The 20047-nt window shown below is 35.7% G+C and overlaps 3 protein-coding genes and 1 long non-coding RNA gene across 9 annotated transcripts in view; 2 read left to right on the forward strand and 2 right to left on the reverse strand.

The window, feature by feature from the left end:
• Positions 1-7464, reverse strand: part of LOC137198353 (major histocompatibility complex class I-related gene protein-like) — a 25687-nt gene extending 18223 nt beyond the window's left edge. For both annotated transcript variants that reach the window (XM_067612120.1, XM_067612121.1), the window contains exons 1-2: positions 7297-7464; positions 3970-4236 (exon numbers count right to left, since the gene is read on the reverse strand). In XM_067612120.1, the coding sequence (XP_067468221.1) occupies positions 3970-4236; positions 7297-7348 (319 nt within the window). In that variant the 5' untranslated portion in view covers positions 7349-7464. The remainder of the gene's footprint in view (positions 1-3969; positions 4237-7296) is intronic.
• LOC137198362 (uncharacterized) overlaps positions 1-19879 on the forward strand; it is a 23585-nt gene extending 3706 nt beyond the window's left edge. The window contains exon 2 of the long non-coding RNA XR_010931633.1: positions 19824-19879. This is a non-coding gene — a long non-coding RNA (uncharacterized lncRNA). The remainder of the gene's footprint in view (positions 1-19823) is intronic.
• psmb8a (proteasome 20S subunit beta 8A) overlaps positions 1-20047 on the forward strand; it is a 125299-nt gene that overhangs the window by 61257 nt on the left and 43995 nt on the right. The window lies entirely within an intron of this gene.
• Positions 1-20047, reverse strand: part of LOC137198356 (major histocompatibility complex class I-related gene protein-like) — a 33048-nt gene that overhangs the window by 6702 nt on the left and 6299 nt on the right. For 3 of the 4 annotated variants that reach the window (XR_010931629.1, XR_010931631.1, XM_067612130.1), the window contains one exon: positions 19163-19898. The gene's annotated coding sequence lies outside the window, so the exon portion shown is untranslated. Of the gene's footprint in view, positions 1-19162; positions 19899-20047 lie in introns of those variants that run through there. The other variant, XR_010931630.1, reaches the window with a different exon arrangement.

Consider the following 20047-nt stretch of genomic DNA (forward strand, 5'->3'; position numbering starts at 1 on the left):
TGCAGTGTGTTACTACAACTGGTCAGAATAAGAACGACACCAGCAGGACCATTATAGAGACTGGGAGGCAGTCTGTGTGTTCTGATTGGTCCATCCATCAGTCAATCATTTCATACAACCAACAGCTGTTTCCACCTGCAGATGTTGGCTTGATGCTGCCTGATGGGATGAACCAACACACTGTGTTCACTACAGTAGAGTTAATCTGATCTAATCTGTACTTCTACTATATATTTAGAGCTGCAACTAATTATTAATCGATTCAGCTATTGATTACTTTTTTGATTAATCAGTCAAAAAATAGTAAAAAATGCCAAAAACAAGTTCACAGAGCCTAAAGTGAAATATTCAGATTGATGTTTGTTTGATCAGTATTTAATTTTTAATGATATAAAACAGATAAAAGCATCAAATTCTCATATTTGAGAAACTGGAACCAGTAAATGTTTGACATTTTTTTCTTGATAAAAGACTTTAAATGATTATCGGATCTTTACAATTAATTTTGTTAATCTACTAATTGATTAACTGACTAATCGTTTCAGCACTATGTAGGTTTATTATGACACAGACCATAGACTGAATATAAAGATGGACGACGTGTCTCCACTTCCTGCTGCTGTGCAAAAGTGAAGCCAAAATATCCAAAATATCGCATTTTCGGGAGCTGCCATCTTGCTTGTGTGACGGCATTTGCAACCAGAGTCTGTGCAGTAGAGTCGGGGGGGCGGGATGACGGCCTGCAGGACACGCCCCCTCAACATGACTGACAGCCACTGAGAGCCGAGAGAACCGGAGGGATAAACCAGCAGAAACCAGCCGGTAAGCGATGGTGAGTGGACAGAACCACGATTACCTACTGAAGGAGACAGTCATGTGACATTTACGCCTTATTTTTTTTCCAACCACATTCCGTGAAGACCCGCCCTACTCTGCCTCTGATTGGCTAGTACTCGTTGCCTTCGTTGGTTTAGACATGAGGAGTGAGATGGTCAGTGTTAGGGTAAGAATATCAGAGTCAGAGCCAATCAGAGGCTGAGTGTGTTCATGATAAATAAAATAAAATATAACAATTATATTTACGAATACAAACTTTACACACATGAAACACTGTATCGGGCTCATTTACACTCAGCGTTAACGATTAACTTGATAGTTACTGCATTAAAACTATTTTCAGGTTGTGGGTGAGTGAAATAATATATAAAACGTATAAAAAACAACCTAAATCTTAACTCAACCCTTCTGACAACAGCAGCATATCGTCTACACCCAAAATCTGGAAACATCTCACCAGCAGAAATGAAAGAGGCGACTTCAGTGAGCACTTTTAAAAGTCAAGTAAAAACTTCAATTAACTTCCTGCCCAACATCTACCTCTGTATGTTTATTACACTTTGTACACTTTAATGTCTCAGATTTTCTTATTTTTATTATCTTATTTTTAATGTATCTTAATGTTCAGTTATGTTTAATGTATTTGAAGTATTTTAATGTTTTCTTATGTGTACAGCACCTTGAGTTACAACTACTGTATGAAAAGTGCAAAACAAATAAATAAACTTACATAAAAACAAACATGTTAAAATGTTGGTGAAGTCCATGTCTGATGGTAACCAGGAGACGTACATGGAGACGACGTGTGTATTATATGGTTTTAAACTGACGTACTGAGTTCAAACGTACTTAGTAGACGTATTTTTAGATCATAATTTATGATATACGCCGCCGTCACACCACCGCTGGTAGACATTCCTTCCTATGGGATTAAATTTGTGTCATAATAATTGAACAAAATCTCCCAAGCATCAGACAAAAACTAAATTGAATGTGAATAAAAATAAACTGAAAGCAAAAAAATGATCTCAAAGGCAAAACTTACAATAAAACTTTTGTGGTCACTTTTTTCAGTTTCGCTGCTTAATTTTTCAGTTTCAGTTCTGACACAAAGGGCGTGTGGGCGGGTCTTACAGGGCTGCGTCACCATTAGCCAATTACTTTTGAAGGGACAGGTCAACGGTCAGTCGTACTACTTGTTGCACTTCCAGACCGTTGAAACTGAAAAATTCTGAACTCAAACTGAAAAGTTCAACAGCGAAACTGAAAAATGAAGCAGCAAAAAGTGTCGACAAAAGAGAAATCCTGATCAGTGAAAGAAAAGTGGAGAATATTGTAATCAAATGTTTCACTCTTGTATAGTTTTGTCTAAAGTTTTGCATTTGAGGTCACTTTTTCACTTTTAATTCATTTTTTAGGTTTGATTGTTGGGAGATGTTGTTCAGTTATTATGACACTAATTTAATCCCGTACCTTCCACCCACTCGCCTTAACGTCGCCGCCGGTCTCTCGTCTACAGTCTCAATCAATCTCATTTAAAACTCCACACGGTCTGACGGCAACGGAAGGGTCGACTGCTCCTCCTCCTCCTCCTCCTCCTCCTCCTCCTGGTAATCCTTAAATTGACACTATCCACCTGCCGTACCAGCTGGTAGTGAATCACAGATGTAAACGTTACATTAGCGTCTTCCATCAGAAACTGCTGCGCTCACTCGGCTCGTCTGCCGAGTCTGACGGAGGTTTGAGGGCTGTCAATCACAGCTGTCAATCATGACGCCACACCCCCCTTTTTTATATCGTCAATTAATTAATTAAAAACAAACTTATCAGATAAATGAGCACTTGAACAAACATCAGCTGATAAGAACGACCTAAAATGACAGAAACCATCTTTGGGGGAAAAATGTATTTGACGAGCACTTTGATTCTTTAGTTTGGCTCATGTCTCATCCGCTAACATGGAGGGGGCGGGATTTAGGAGCTGTACTGCAACCAGCCACCAGGGGGCGATCCAGATGTTTTGGCTTCACTTTTGGGGAGCTGTCATGTCGTCCATCTTTATATACAGTCTATGACACAAACACACTGCAGTCAAGTGAAGTTAATCTAATCTAATCTACATGTATGAACCAACACACTGTGGTCACTACAGTAGAGTTAATCTGATCTAATCTGTACTTCTACTATATATTTAGAGCTGCAACTAATGATTCTTTTCATTATCAATTCATCTATTGATTACTTTTTTGATTAATCGATTGAACATTTACTTTACGAAATATCAGAAAATAGTGAAAAGTGCCAAAAACAAGTTCACAGAGCCTAAAGTGAAATCTTCAGATTGATTGATTTGTTTCATCAACACTGAACAGAATTTAATTTTTAATGATATAAAACAGATAAAAGCATCAAATTAATCTACTTAATTATTAATAATAGTTATTATTATTAAGAATTAATCTACTAATCAATTAACTGACTAATGGTTTCAGCACTATGTGTGTTTATTATGACACAGACACACTGTGGTCCAGTAAAGTTAATCTAATCTAATCTGTAGTTCTACTAGATGTTTATTATGGGATGGACACACTGTGTATCAGTACAGTAGAGTCGTGCTGTGATCTGAATGAGACGTTTACCGTGTCGTCCTGTCAGTCAGGTTTATTAAAACATACTGTTACTTCTGTCATATGGGGACCCGACAGAAGCAGCCTGCGTCCCATTTACAGTCCTGCGCCGTAGTTTAAGAAACCAGGCGGTAATGTTCCTCTATCAGCTGTGTGTTGTAAAACTGTTGTGATAAACAGGTTTCTACACTGTGGGCAGTTCAGTAGATTATTCTGATCTAATCTAGTGGAGATAAAGTGTTAATAATCTCTGTTGGTTATTATGGGATGGACAGAAACACTGGATCAGTGCAGTATAGCAGCATCCAGGAGTCTCAGTCTCAGTAATGTGTGTTTTAGTCTGTGTCAGTGTGTGTGAGTGTAAAACCTCCATATAAAACAGTGTTGATGAGGAATGATGGTGTGTGTGTGTGTGTGTGTTCACATTTGTTTACTACTATACAAAAAACAGGGTGAAAGCATAAACAACATTTTATCAGTAAACATTGAAACATAAACAAACCTCCAGTTTGGTTGAAGCGATTCTTCAAAATGTCAATGCTGGCTTTGAAGGTCGGGTGTGTAGCCTGTAAGTTCCCAGTCTCCCTCTCCCAGTAGTCAGCTCTATCTTCTGTGGCTCTGCTCATCCAGTCCTGTTTTGGTTCTGCTTCCTTTTTGTTGCTGTCATAGTGAAACATCTCAACTTCATCAACCAACCCAACAACCACAAACTCTGGGAAGTTTGGGACTTGAGAGGACCCAGTGTAGAAATACTTCAGAGAGTGAGTCACTGTAAGAAAAAGTTAATGTCATCATTTCAGTTTTCTCAATTACAGTTTTATAAAAAAAACTTTTACATAAAATAAAAATATTTTTTGTGCAAAAAATCAAAAGCAACTACAGTACATCCTCCTGATAATCTCTGTTGTGCAGTTAATAAATAAATACATCAATTATCATTTTTTTGAATATTTTTGATCAACTCTGTTTTGAACAAAATATTTTTTCTGAAATAAAATATTAAATCAGTCAATTATTTAGACGTCAGATCATAAACATGTCTGACTTTCATTAATAGATGCATTATTGTTTTATCTACTGCTGGATATATTTTTTAGTGTGAAGTAAAACTCCAGTTTAGTTTCCAGTTAGTGGAGACGTTTATTCTTCAGGATCATCATTAGTAGCGTCTGCTCCTCATTATTGTGTTAGTTTGAAATGTGAAACCACAAACCTGACAAACTATATATCAGTCCCTCCAGGATTCACTGAGTTTATTTTGTGATTATAATTTTGCAGCAGCTTTTCTCAAAAACTGTGATACAATTTGTGATGTTTTATTTTTTCTTTTGTGGTAAAATTGTGGGAATTGGCAAAAATTGCAAGCAAAGGAACATAATGCAGTTTTTTTAAGTGAACTACTACCAATGAAGTGTCATATGTAACCACGCAAGTCACCACAACACAAAATGGAACAGCTGGTCTAAATCACAAGCCTGTTGATTTCCTGGATGTATTCTGTATTTGATTATATTACGTCCATTATGGTCTTTATACTGTAAACGACGACAACTTAGGTTTCTTTTTCCTGAGGTTTTAAGCACTTCTCCTTATACAGTTTAGAAGTGGGTTGTTTAGCTCTTTTCTATTGCTCTTGTCATTTTTCATCATTAAATAATCATTAATTTCATTTTTTTCCCTGATGTTGTTAGAAGTTTTATGGATGTAAATGTTTAAGTTTAAGAGATTTTTTTTAATAAAACCAATAAAAAAAAAATCAGAGTCTGTCCCTTATGAACCTGACTTTTATCTTGATTTATGTAAACTGAAGAATTATATTTAAGATTCACTTCCAATATCTTCGATAACAAATATTTTGTGTAAAACCAAATCTTCTGAATTGTTGACAATCACAGAGAAATGTTTACAGCTCTATATTTAATAAAGTTCTCTTGGGTGATATTTTTACTCTCATGTACTCATTCTGTACTGTTTCTATTAGTATCAGTTTATACTGGATTAAAAGCAGATTATTTATTAACTCTAATATCCAACATGAACTGATCATTGTTCACTCTTAGTCCTGATTCCAAAACTTAATTCCAGAGTTTCAACAGAATAAACTTTATACAAGTGTCTGTAAGTTTTAACAATCACATTACTGTTTATTTGATGATCCTCCACTGTCCTCTGTCATTTATGTACTAAGATGTTTATGTTCTGAGAATTATGTCTTTAAATCTTTGTCAGTTTTAACAGTGTGAAAGACTTTGTGACTAATTTGCTTGGTTGTTTTATCTCAGGCTGATGTTTGCACATGTGTCCTTATTTAATGTGTTTTTATTGTAATGTCTGGTTTGATGCAGCAGTTCCTTTAATCCATTAACCTGAACCCTCTGATGTCTGAATGCATGTAGATCAAATTTCTGTGATGTTAAACTATTAAGCTGCACTTGAAAAATTCTGAACTGGTCAGAAAAAAAATGTCTAATAAATTTATTTCTTATTAGTCAAATGCCTGAACAAAATATCAAAAACATCTGATTAAGGCTCCAGCTATAAAATTATTTTCAGTATCAAATAATCTAGTAATAATTTCTTCTATTAGTCGATTAATATTTGTTTTATACCAATAAATAGTAAAAAAAAATGTCAATTTCAAGTTCACAGATCCCACAATAACATTTTCAAATGTTTTGTTTTATCAAACCAAAAGTCAAAAACTAAAAGTCATTTAGTTTACTGTCATAGAACTGTAAGAAAAACAACAAATATTTACATTTCTGCAGAAGAAATCACTTAAACGACTATTTGATACCAAATTACAGATTAAGACATAATATTGTAACATAACAAAATTTACAAAACTCAGTATTAAATCATTTTAAACATGTGATCTATGTTATTTGACAAGTTTATATTTGAGTCATTGAACAAAATAAATGATGAATGTCAGTAATTTAGTTTACAGACATTAGTGAATGATATTAAATATTGAGCCACCAGAGCAGGAAGTTGTTTGGCTTCAGTAGCATCAATATCTATGAAAACAGCGCCATCTCCTGACTCATGTTGCTATGGTCACAAATAAAAATCCAAAACCTTCTCAGTAGCCTGTAGATGTTAATTATACACACTTAAGATGAAATGTAGTGACGTCTTCAAGACTGTGAAAAGGGTTTAATACATTTACATCATTTCTAAAATAATAAGTAATGACTAATATCACTAAATTAACGGTTACACACTGACTGAGGATGTTATCTTCATCATTGTTTGTTTGTTTGAAACATAAATGTGTAAATTTTAATAGAAAACATAACTTAATGATTAAAAGATGTATGTGCAACTCTGTTAAAATGTAGTTTAAAATTAGTTATGTTGTATTTTAGTTATGTTTTCCCTTTTTTCTTTATTTATCTGAGTGTGTGTTGGATTATTTTGCGCTGCGTAATTGTGCTGCCATTTTGTCCAGAACGCGCTCGGACCGAATCGATCATAAAGGTCCTGATAAAATATTATAAAATAAAATAATGGCCCTGATTAAAGATAGTTAAAGAAGAGAAAAATACACGTTTTAACAGCCCCTTTCAGAAATATAGAAGGAAATCTATCTTGCCAAAAATTTTGCAGGTTATCCAAAAAATATGAATTAATCAACTCGCTGATTTAAAGTGAACTTTAAGATAATGAGTTTGTGACTTTTTAAACATTTCTATAATCTGCAAGGGAACTAAACGTCTACTACCATGAAACACCCTTAAGTTCGTATTGTCATGATTATAGATATGAAGCCTTTTCTTTAACCATCAACCGACTTAAAACAAACAAAAAAACTATATTGACTCACCTGCCGCCGCGCTGTGTAGACCCAGGAGGGCCAGAAAAACCAACATCTTCATTTTGAGCCTCAGTATCTACGACTTTACTGACAACTAATATGTTTCTTTTTCCAGAGACAAACTAACTGTGCTACCCCCACGATCATCCAGGCTGAACTGAGGATAGAAAATGCAGGATCGCTCACTTCAGCCTCCATCTGAGCCAATGGGAATTTAGTATCAGAGTCGACGTCACTTAAATCCGGGTAAAACTGACTGAAATAGGTTTTTAACGAAAGTGAAAGTAATTTTTGCTTGTTTTAGTCCATGTTAGAGGGTGCAGAACTGGACTTTATTTTGGGTTTCTCAGCTTTGTCAGCGCATTGAAGTCGTATTATAACATATATAATAATACTTGTAATATAACACGTATAATGTTTTGAAGGCTGATGTAATATAATGAGCAGAGATGTATTGACTTTCTGGGAGGTCAGAGGTCACTGTCAGCTACAGATCAGCACTCTGGAGCTTGTGGGGTTGCAGTAATGTGATATTCTTGTTCTTTTGTTCTGTGTGGATGTCCTGAGGTTGACAACAGTCCTGATTAAAACATCAACAACAAACAATGTGGTTTTATTAGTGTTACAGTGACTAAATGTGGTGAATGGCTCCACCCAGAGGTTCAAAACTCCAGTTAATGTGCAGCACTACAGTTTCTGCAATTCATTAAAAAGGGATTTATTTAAAACAGATCAGTGTTTGCAGTGATACCATCTTGTTATACAATTAGATTTATGAAAGCAGCTTATTCGTAAACACTCTGTCCATACACAAAAAACTTACTGTGTTATGTTTAGCATGCTAATGTACAGTACGTTAAGATTTGATTTAGGCCTACACATTTGTCTTTGCACAAAATACTTTAACAATCCCGACAGATAACATTTCCACTAAACAATAATTTACTTTGTTCAACCTTTAACTTTGGAGTGAAAAAAGCAACCAAAGAAATAAAACCACAACATGAGGAAGACGAGACAGTTTCTTAAACACAAACATCAGCTCAGCTCAGCTCTGTCCTACAAGCTAGAAGCTTCTGAACTAACGTGAAACTGTGAACGCTGAAAACTGCTTGAACAAAGAGAAATTTAACACCACTGTTGATGTTTGGACACCTGATGCTGTTTTTCATTTTGCTGCTGCGTTGGAACTATTTATACTGTTTCAATCCGCACTTTTTCTTTATGAAGCACTTCAGAAAAGGTTATAGAGTTTAGTTTAATTTCTTTTAAAAACAACTTACTTCTTAACCTTGGTTTCATGATTATTACACAAACAAAGCAACAGGCTAAGTATTAGATCTTTTATTTAGACAATGTAGTATTTATAATGTTTGACTACTCACTGCTGATTGATACCTGAGTTTATCACTGAGTTGACCTTTACAGAGATGTCAGAGGTGTGACAGCGCTCCCTCTGGAAAAAATATGTATCTTCCTCTGAGCTTTTGATGGAAAACCACCTGATGTCACCTGACTGTGTTTGTTTCAAGACATATAAAAAATTACTACTAATAATAATTTGTGTCTTATATGTTTTTTCCACTTCATGTATCAAACTCTGCATCCAGTGGCAGCACAAAAATCAAGCCTGTACATATGGAGGCTGGTAGGCCTCCTTCCCCTTTTAATACATCCACTGTCATGTCTGTACAAATACCTGACTCACCAAATAATCTCAATTTGTCTGTTACTGACAGTAGTTGCTGTAAACAAAGGCCCACTGAGAATGTGTGGTTGTGGCTTTAAATGAAGGTGAATTATAGGAATTAAAGCTTGTTCAACTTTTTCTCAGGATACGAGCATCCACTCAATCCACTCAAGTCTGAAATTTAAAATACAATAGAAATAAGTGATACTTACTACATGGAGGAGTTTACCTGGAATAAAAAGAAAAGACATGACATCAGATGTCAAAGTTAATCCTCTTCTACTCATTCTCTACTCACTCACTTTGTAAACTACCTGAGAGAGCTGCTGTATGATCAGAAGACATGACTAGTTAGTGACTGAAACAGCAGGGGGCGCTGTGACTCTGAGCCTCACATCACAGACTGCTGCTTGCATCACATTTTGGTGAATTAAGGAATTAAACCTTGATCAACTTTTGCACTTAGTGAATGTCACTTGTGGTAAGAAAATAAACTAAAAATCTAAAATGTAAAACAATGAAAATCAAGTTCTTCTTACAAGGTTGATGGTGTTTGGCTGAAAAGAGAAAAGACATGATATCAGATGTTATAGTTATAAATGGTAGGATACTGATCTCCTCCTGCTCACTCACTGGTTAAAAATCCCTTCTACCTTTTTATTTTGATCATGTTTTATTTATTTTCATCTCAGTTGTCTCATATATGACCAGAGGAGGCTCGTCCATAGAGGCAGAGGAGGTTGCTCCTCTATTTTTACATCATTTACAAAATCATTTCTGTCTTCTTTGGAAAAAATCCATTATTGAAATTCTAATTATCAAACAAACAAGATGCCACAAATGCAGTGGGACGTTATGACATGGATCCTTCATCTCCATGAAAGAAAGAAGAAGACGTCAGATAACGTGAGTCAGATACATCTTCTCTCTTTCTGTCTCTTTGGTCGCTAATTTCTTCTCTGATGGTTAAATGTTTCTGTGGTTGTTGTGTGAATTTATCTCCTTAACAAGAAAGCAGCAGAGATCATATAATGTGCTGTAGGTAGTTTACTTGTTGAAGAGTTACAGTGAGCTGTCTGGACTCACTCATTCATTTGGAACTGATCCAGTTTTTAATTGAGTGGTTGTTCAGTCACCTGTTGATGTTGTGTGATTAGTGAATGAGTGTGCAGGAGGTCTGGCTGCTTGTTGTGACAATTTCTTCATTGTTTGTTTTAAATATTTAATATTGAAAAATAAATTTAAAGTAACTAGAATAACAACAGTGTTAACATGTCAGCTTTGTAGGCTATTTTTTGTATGTTGTGCATATAGATAAGAATGTGTAAGTCATGTATTTGATACATGCATTAATACTTTCTGATGTGAACCTACACTTTTAGATCTGTGAATGTTTTAGTGTTCAATCTTTCTAGTATTCAGCACTGATCTGAACCTGTATCACATTATAAGCTTTGTGGTACTTTATATATTTCTGTATACTAAGAAAATACATAAGAAACACGTATAAATCATGTGATATGTTGTCTGTTTGCGATGAGAACATAAATCTATTGTCACAATAGAACAATACTATAAATTTGAAGTTAACTTTGTTTAATTTTGTTGGTAAAATGACACATCTGAACCACTCCAGGGCTAAAATTAACACTTCTTTGTTTAGAAACAATATGTTTATGCTAAATGTCTTTAAAGAAGCAGCCTTTTCACCACTCAGTGGTTTTTGTTTTTAGAAAGCAAATTGTATTATTGGCATATAAAATTGTTGATTGACAATGATATAGTATAATGCAGTTTGTTGTAGATTCCATGTTACATTCTGTTTGAATGTGGTTTGCTATAATTCAACAGGTTCTGCTATAAATCATGTTGGTGTTTTAAAATCCTGTTCCATGTGCCCTTTCTTAACTTTGAGCACCTGCACCTCTAAAGGTCTCTGCACAGCCCTGCATTTGAACATAAGAACATAATATAACTTGAACATAAAGTAGACATAAGTAGCCAACTAGTGTAAAATAACATGAGGCTATCGGTTGGTTTTCCTCATGTTCTCCACCAGCCGCCACTGATACTGAAGCATCAGTGTTAGAGCAGCATGTTACTGTTGTAGCTGCTGGAGGTGGAGCTAGTTTCAACGACTTTATATACAGTTAGCTAGTTTAGTCCAGTGGTTCCCAACCTAGGGGTCGGGCCCCTCCAAAGGGTCAGCAGATAAATCTGAGGGGTCGTGAGATGATTAATGGGAGAGGAAAGAAGAAAAAACAAAGTTCTGATACACAAATCTGTTTTCAGTTTTTTTGTTTGTTTTTTTCTATGATGTTGGATTTTTGGTGAAATATTGAATCATTTGAACATTTATTGAAATGAAACAATGTGAGAAGTTTAGAGGTAAAAATCACTATTTGGTGGAGCTGTTAACAACTCATAGACATCTGAAATGTGACCCTGGGTTCATCCCAATTCAAAAACAAAACCTTTAACAAGGCTGAATTCCTGAAAAATCCTTAAACTTTGAAGCTCAAATAAACATACATCTTAACTGGGTTTTCAAAGGCATTTTATTCATTTATAAAACCCTAAACCCTGTAACAGATTAGAAATCATTTACACACCATCATAGAGAGATTTGACCTGCTGAACAATGACATGACACTCTGACATCCAACAAGAACTGTGTTAAACCAAAGTCTGCTTCAATTAAAGTCTTTTATAAACTCACCTGTGACAAAAGGAAAATCATTTAGTCAAGTGTTCATAGTTGAGTATAAATTCAAACACAAGATCCTGTTTATGGACATTAAGAATCAAACATGATGTGACTCTGTGCTCTTTCTTGTTTCTCTCCTCATGTCTTTGGTCTCTGGAAGCTGCTGCAGTGATCCCTCTCCACAAAACATCTGCACAAACAGCTGTGAAATTTTGCCTTTTGTTGTAAATTAGAAGCTAATATTCTGTGACAAAGAATATTGTTTGAGGGCAGAGTCATTTACTGAAGTTCATCATCCTCTTCTAATGTTCACTGGTCTGTCAAGACGGATAAACAGACAAACAAGGTGGAATATCGAATCTGTTAGTGTTCATACAATGCAGCCTGTTTCATTTCATTTAATATGAGATATTTCTGGGTAAAAAGGTTATTGGTTGAATTTGTTTTTCACACATCAGTGTTATAATAAAGACACGTCAACATTTTCCTGTAGTTATACTGGATCTCACACTGAGAAATGCTTCATAAGACTGACTTCTTCAATCTAAAACATCTGATACATTACCAGCAGGGGCGGACTTAACCATCAGGCAAGTTAGGCAACCGCCTGGGGCCCCCAACTAAAAGGGCCTCAAACAGCTATAATAATAATAATAATAATAATGATAATAATAATAATAATAATAATAATAATAATAGTAATAATAACAATAATAATAATAATAATAATAATATAATAGCGTGATTTGTATCGCACCTTTAAAACAGAGTTTACAAAGTGCTTTAACAGACAAAGCAAAGGCACAGAAAGCAATAAAAAGTCCGACATTAAGAAGACAACAGTAGAAGACAATGAAAAACAATAAAGAGATGATAAAAAGATTAAAAGACGAAAAAGAAGGACAATAAAAAAGACAACATCATATAAAAGCAAGTCTGTAGTAATGAGTTTTAAGAAGTGATTTAAAAGAAGTTACTGATCCTGCTAGCCTTATCTCCTCAGGCAGGTTGCTCCAAAGCAGAGGGGTCCTGATGGCAAAAGCAGGGTCACCTTTAGATTTAAGCCTCGACTTTGGAACAGCCAGAAGTGCCCCACCTGAGGATCTAAGGCTGCGGGCTGGCTTGTACGGGGTCAGAATGATACAGATTTATTTCAATCAGGAGAGATTCCTTTTTTAAGTGGCAATAATTTTATTGAACATTGCATAATGAGATGAAAATGTTCTGATTAGAGTTATGGTGAGAGTAGAATAGGATATCCCCCGATAGAGTCTAGACACAGGTGGTGGTGATGAATCAGGAAATATTGGAATCTGGATGATGAGGAGGAGCAGGCTTCTGGTGGTGAAGTGGAGGTGAATGGGGTGGTGGAGGGTCGCGTCAATTCACACTGAAATGACAGCTGACAAGGACAGAGAGAACAGATTTAAAGTTTGGCCACTAAGACGTGATAGGCTGATAGAAATCGTGTAGGAATCTGATTTGTTATCTAAGATTAAGGCCGCTAATCAGCTGATAGAGAGCAGGAGAAGCAGAGAGAGAGTAATGACAGTGAATAAATGAATGAGTAATAGTTTTCCTGCTTGAACTTACACTAAGCTCCATTTCAATCAGGAGAGATTCCTTTTTTAAGTGACAATAATTTTTATTGAACGTGCATAATGAGATGAAAATGTGAAAGTTTTTGCCGATTAGATCTCATCGTGATGTCATCGTATTTATAAGGGGGAAGTTAAGGTGAGAGTAGAATAGGATATCCCCCCAAAGAAGAGAAAGGAAAGAGAACTGAGAGGAACATACAAACCAACGCAATGTGTCTTGATCCTTACCTTACCAGGTGGAAATGGATTTCTAGTAAAATATGCAAAGGAAAAATTGAACAGAATAGCTGTTATATATTTAATATGAGATAAATAAGCTGAAAGATCAAGACTGAGCTTGGGATCACCATTACTATGTGGTGGGTGACATGAGGTCCTGAAGACCTTGTTTTGCACATTAAAGAGAAAAGTGAGGTCATGAAAGAACGAAAGCAGAGTGACATGAGGCCTGATAGCTATACACACATGTGCTATGTGATGAGAATGTGAAAGTCTTGATGTTGTAAGAAGCGCGAATATACTAGCCATGATCAGCAATGTGATACGCAGCGGAAAGACACCCATACACTGGGACACCACCACCAGTTATATGCATGACTTACCAGGATTAAGGCTTCGGAGAACTTTGATTGTGAGAACAGTGCTGATGTCTGGGGTGAATGTGGGAGGTGTAGGTGGAGGATGACCACCATCCCAGTTGTTACAGGGAGGCAGACAAAATACCGTGTTGGCAGCAGAAGCAGCTGCACCTATCCTAAAAGAAAGCCCCGAATAATGTTAACTTACATGAAAGACGGCAGCAGGTGATAGGCTACGATGAAGGTGTGTCGCTGCTGCTAGGATAGATGTGACCGCTGATATATCGATTGACAGCCCCAGGCAAAGACAACTAAGGAATAATGAGTAAAAATGCACGTGAGATGTGAATGCCGGATGATATAATAAATAAAACTATGGCCTACACATGCAAAGATAGTCCTCCTGACTGAACTTATCAAAAGCTCAATTCATAGGAGAACAAGTGAATGAAATAAAGATAATGTGTATTCTACCAGATGATAAGAGATAATTAAGTCTTGTGTAGAAGTATTGTGCTTAGACTCTACAGGATATTGTAAGTCGAGCAGGGCATCGGCCCTGAGCAGCAGCAATATAAATAACCCAAAATAAAGGACACAAGAAATACGCAGCCTGATGTTCCCCCCTAAAGAACGCTTGCTTACCAAGCAGGAATGAAACAGGCCACATTTAATCATAAAGATGGTATAATCTGCTAAGAGATGAAACATAATATTGGGCATGACACAGAAAATACATTTTTTGAGTTTAAGAGATTAAAATGAACAGTGAACTGTAGACAAAACACCCCCTATAATGACTAGGTCAGCACTGACCTGGACAGCTAACAATATTGAGCTGAAACATAGGATGGAAAGGGAGTCATAGGTCAATATATGAACAGTACTTTTGTTTAAATTTCTTAGAGACTGAAGAATATGAAATTAAAGGTAATACAAAATGTTGGGATTGAATGAATTATAGTCGCCAAAACATCCCCTTAGAATTCATAAAGGTCGAAAAACGAGGTGTTAACATGTATGAATGAATTTTATAAACATTTATTAGATAAAAGACTAAACTCAGACACCAATGACGCTGATAAAAGCAGCTTGTAGAAGTATAGCCTCCCATAGTGGCCAAGCAACACAGTCAGCAGTACGTAGTTCCCTCAATAAAAGCATATTAAAGACTTATTAAAGACTTGAGCCACTGAATAATCATACTCCCAACTCTGTAGAAATATAGCTGTTGAGCTATTACCTTGTGAGCAGCGCTTACATGAGAAAGCTTTGATATGACTTGAAGCACCACACTTAACAGAGCTACTGCTGAAGACAATCAGAGTGAGCTGATGTTGGGCCGCATGAAGAAGGATACGCTCACTGCTGAAGAACTTAATAAAATACACTGACAGTGATACACTCATGTACTGATGAATGTGCTGATACATTTGACTGATGAGTTTGCTTATTGAGAAACTTACTAAACTGTCCTCCTTAGTTGTACTACCACGATAGGCAGCTAGTCAAAGTCCACTGAAAAGACTTAGTGTTAGGATGCTCCAAAAATATGCAGACTCAAGGTGAGAGAAGAATGAAAAGGAGTGAAATTGCAAGACAAAATTATGCAGTCACTGAAATGTTTGCTATGAGGAAGTATCGAAGAGCACAAGTATGGTCAGCTCTGACCAGACGAGGTAGATGGCTGGTACCCGCCGAATGAAAAAGAAGATTGTATGATGCAGGGAGAAGGACCAACGCCCTCTATGATGAGGAAAAGGCCAATGACAATGCAGAGGATAGCAAGAAAAGCAGGGGAATGATGATATAATGATGCAGAGAAAGCAATCAGTGATACAAGTAGGCCATGATGCAGACCACAGCTCGCAGGTAGCAGGAGGTGAGGAAATGAGGTAAAACTGAAGGCAGAATATAGCAAAATAATGTAATTTTTGCTATACAGGGGTAAGTATGAAGAGCCCGAGCATGGAGGACTCTAAATTAAATCTTGTGTAGGCTAATGATAGTCAATAGACTCAAACCAAACATACTAATTAGACAGCTACATAGATATGCACTAGCGAGGAAAAATGCCCAATATCAATAGCTAAACGCTGAAGAACCACATGGCTAAGTTGCAAGCTAGTATGAAAACAATACTAAACTAACTGTACGCTTACAAAGTTCCATATACACATTGTTGAACTGCTATTGATAGAGTCCTACGCACCACAACGTGATGCAGCAGATGAACTTATGTGCTCTGTTTGGGCTGATCTATATCCTGAGTGCCACATGCTCTTTCTTTCTACTTCCTCCTGACTACAAAGAAGTTGACCCAAAACAAAATTAAGCAGAAATGCAATAGAGGGCACAGACACCACATTACAGAATAAAATGCCTGAATGGTAAAATATGTAGTTAAATATGTACATTTGACGCAATGACTTTACAGGAACAGTGATGGGAAGATGTCAGGACGGACAGTGGTGGCACAGCTGGTGGAGGAGGAGCCTCTTCTATTGACAGTTTTTGACTGGATAGTAGATGAAGGTTCACCAGCGGCCAATTATTTTGTTTTGACCTCCCAAATATCAGTGATCATCAGTATTATTCTTATTATGTTGTAAAAACCTTTATTTGGCCATTTAATTTGAAGGACTTGTTGTTTCAAACACCATTTAGACCACTGTGGACGCCCAAATTCTCTATTCAAAAATAATTTATGAAACATAACTATGGCAAGAAAACATATAAAAATGCAGAATAAACATTATGAAGAAATGTGAGTTCAAGGAAAGTTTATTTGTGTAGCACATTTCATGCACCAAGGCAAGTCAATGCATTTACATAACAATATTAAAAATATATAAAACATTACTAAATGTTACTTTACAATCTAAAAACCAATCTGAATTTCATATAAGCATGCATAAACTCAGAGTACTTTCACTGATACCTAATATTCTATATACTCAATACTCAATAGAGCCTTATGAAGAAGAGCATTGTGGTTTTCTAGGTTTTTATCTAAACTCAAACCCACATTCAAAAGAAGAAATCAAAGAAATCAATAGTTTATATTGTGTAAACCACGTCTGCAACCAAATCCGTCGCTGAGGACTTTAGGAGCAATGTTTTATTTTTAAAATTTCTGTTTACTTCTGCACATGTTTTGAATTTGAACCAAAAGCTGAAGAGCTGGTGTGAACAGATCACATGGTTCTTGATTTTTGAACCAAGAGATTTATTCACACAGCAGTTTTGCTATTTTAACTGTAAATTTGACAGTGTGAAGTCTAAATTACAACTGTGTGTAATTTTCTCCATTCATGCTTGTATAGTGTTGTTTCTGTTTTGCACTGACAAATACAGCACAGCTAGACAAGAAACAGCAACTTTAAAACAGTTTTTAGCTCCTAATCTAAGATGCTCATGGTATCATAACACACATAGAATACATGTTAGCACACACTGTCACTATGTCACACCTTTTTAAATGGCAGACACAGAAAATTCTGCAAGTTAGCTGTTGATATTTAAGTCCCAAACACACTACCTTTATTCATCCAATGGAATTTTAAAGTATAGAAGATGGTCTATGTGATGTGTCTTAATAAGGTCTTGATGTGGGGCTTCTCATTTTTATATAAACACATGAATGAAACTCTACAGACGACAACATAATTATCTGGAACTGGCAGAAGCAGCGAATCAGACTGAATCTGCACGAGCTAGCAAGTTATAGTGCTCCTGTTTCTGTAATGTGATCAACAAAACAATCTGCAGTTATGATCAGAAAGCCACCTTGATAGTACATGACTTAAGTTAGAACATAGTTAGAGCTCCCCCACTGGGCAGAAAAAGCAAATTCAGCCTCGTGCTTCTGAGAAATCACATGACCAGTCTGTTAAGTTTTGTTTTTATGTGATACAGAGATCTGGCATGACTTGCTAATGTTATGTAATATAACAGCAGGGATGTATTGACTTTCTAGGAGGTCAGAGGTCACTGTGATCTTTGTCTATAAAACTGTCTATAAATGAGAAACTGATAATACTTCAGAAACTGAATACATCAACAGTTTGATTTGGATTTAGTGTTTTTAGATGTATTTGTTGCTCTTCAGATATCATGATGTCTCACAGATGATTTTCTTATATTGTGTGTCACAGAATCTCCTGTGTTGTGATCTAACTATTGTAGTGTTGTATCATGAGTTACACTGTGATTCCAGCCTTCAGTAAGAGCATCATCATCAGCATCAGTTAGCACAAACTGAAGCTCTGATATTAAACATATCATCAATTCATCATGTTCCACTGGGAGGTCAAAGGTCAGACTAAACCAGTGGTGGAAGAAGAATTCGGATCCTTCACTTAAGTAAAAGTCCTGCATGAAAAATTCAACTAGTAAAAGTACATAAGTATTATCTGCTTGATGTAGTTAAAGTATTGCAGTAAAAATAGTGGTTTGGTCCCTCTGACTGATATATTATTATATATGACATCATTGGATTATTAATACTGAAGCATTTTAGAAGGAAAAATCACTATTTGGTGGAGCTGTTAACAACTCATAGACATCTGAAATGTGACCCCGACTACACACTGCTTTTTATAAGGCGTCAAAAGCCAAAAAGGTTGGAAACCACTGGTTTCATCTTTAACAATGTGTTGTATTCTAAAAGCTTGTTATATTATCCATTGTGTCAAATCTTCATCTGAAAAGTAACTAAAGCTGTCAAATAAATATAGTGGAGTAGAAAGTACAATATTTCCCTCTGAAATGTAGTGGAGTGAAAGTATAAAGTAGCTTCAAATGGATATACTCAAGTAAAGTACAAGAACCTCAACACTGTGTTTAAGTAAAGGTAGTGGGGAGTCTTTCTTACTCAAGGACACTCTGGCGGGATGGACACTGAGGCTTGAACTCTGGTTGAAGCTCTTCCAGCTCACTGATGATGGAACCTTGAGTTGAATACTGAGTTTACCTTTACAGAGGAGTCAGCAGTGTAACAGCAGCCCCTCTGGTTAGATTATGTATCTTCCTCTGAGCTGTTGATGGGAAACCACCTGAGGATATCACCTGACTTTCTGTTGGTGTCAATTTGTCAAATCATTGTGATAATAAATGACTCTCGTCACATATATTCATGAAATTAGGAGAAATTAAGTAAAAATAAATCAATTATTATAACCATTTAGTGTTATTGAACAGCCTCACTGCTTCCTGAATCAAAACAAAACTTTTAATGAGGCAGAATTCCTGAAAAATCCTTAAACTATGAAGCTCAAATAAACAGAAACATCTTAACTGGGTTTTCAGAAGCACTTTATTCATTTATAAAACCCGAATCTGTACAAGTTGTAGTCAAAATGAGATATTACACTCTTCATTACACCAATGTCCTTAATAATCACCACATCAAAGACACAGACTGTAATGACAGAATGGATCCTAAAGAAAATAACAAATAGGAGCCATAAAAAAAGCTTTGAGAGAAATTAAAGAAATATATATTTTAAGGAAAATATTCTAATCAAATAAACAGTTTACAACACAAGATTATGAAATCATTTTCAGCTTTAATCAATATGGTATCTATGTCTGACTGTCACACGTTTAACCAAAAGCAACCTGCATTTAACAGCATTCGAAGCACAAGAATGAAGCAGGAATGCAGGTAAACACAGTAAACAACAGGTTCAGGTACTTAAATCTCATTATTCAATCATTTTTGCCTTTTGTTGTAAAACATGTCAACATTTTTCTGTAGTTATACTGGATCTCACACTGAAAAATGCTTCATAAGACTGACTTCTTCAGTCTAAAACATCTGGTTCATCACAAGTTCATGTCTAAATTGTGTTTTCACCTTTGAAAAAAACAACAGTTTGGGAGACTGTTAGTAGTATTATATTGTTTAGTTCAGTGAGCTAAGTTGATACAATAAAGTACTCACTGTCATCAGTTAGTAACTGGAACTTTAACAGATGATGATGATGATGATGATGATGATGATGATGATGATGATGAAAAAGTGTCTGAAACTGCAAAAAGAAAAACAATTTGATTTGATTTTATCATGAGAGATAAACTGGACATGAGTGACAAATTACTAATGTCTGTTGTTCATATTGAAATTTTAATATTTCTCATAATTATGAAATATTTTTATATAATGTTGTCAAGTGACATC

Source organism: Thunnus thynnus, chromosome 15, assembly GCF_963924715.1.
Source record: "Thunnus thynnus chromosome 15, fThuThy2.1, whole genome shotgun sequence".
Classification (NCBI taxonomy): domain Eukaryota; kingdom Metazoa; phylum Chordata; class Actinopteri; order Scombriformes; family Scombridae; genus Thunnus; species Thunnus thynnus.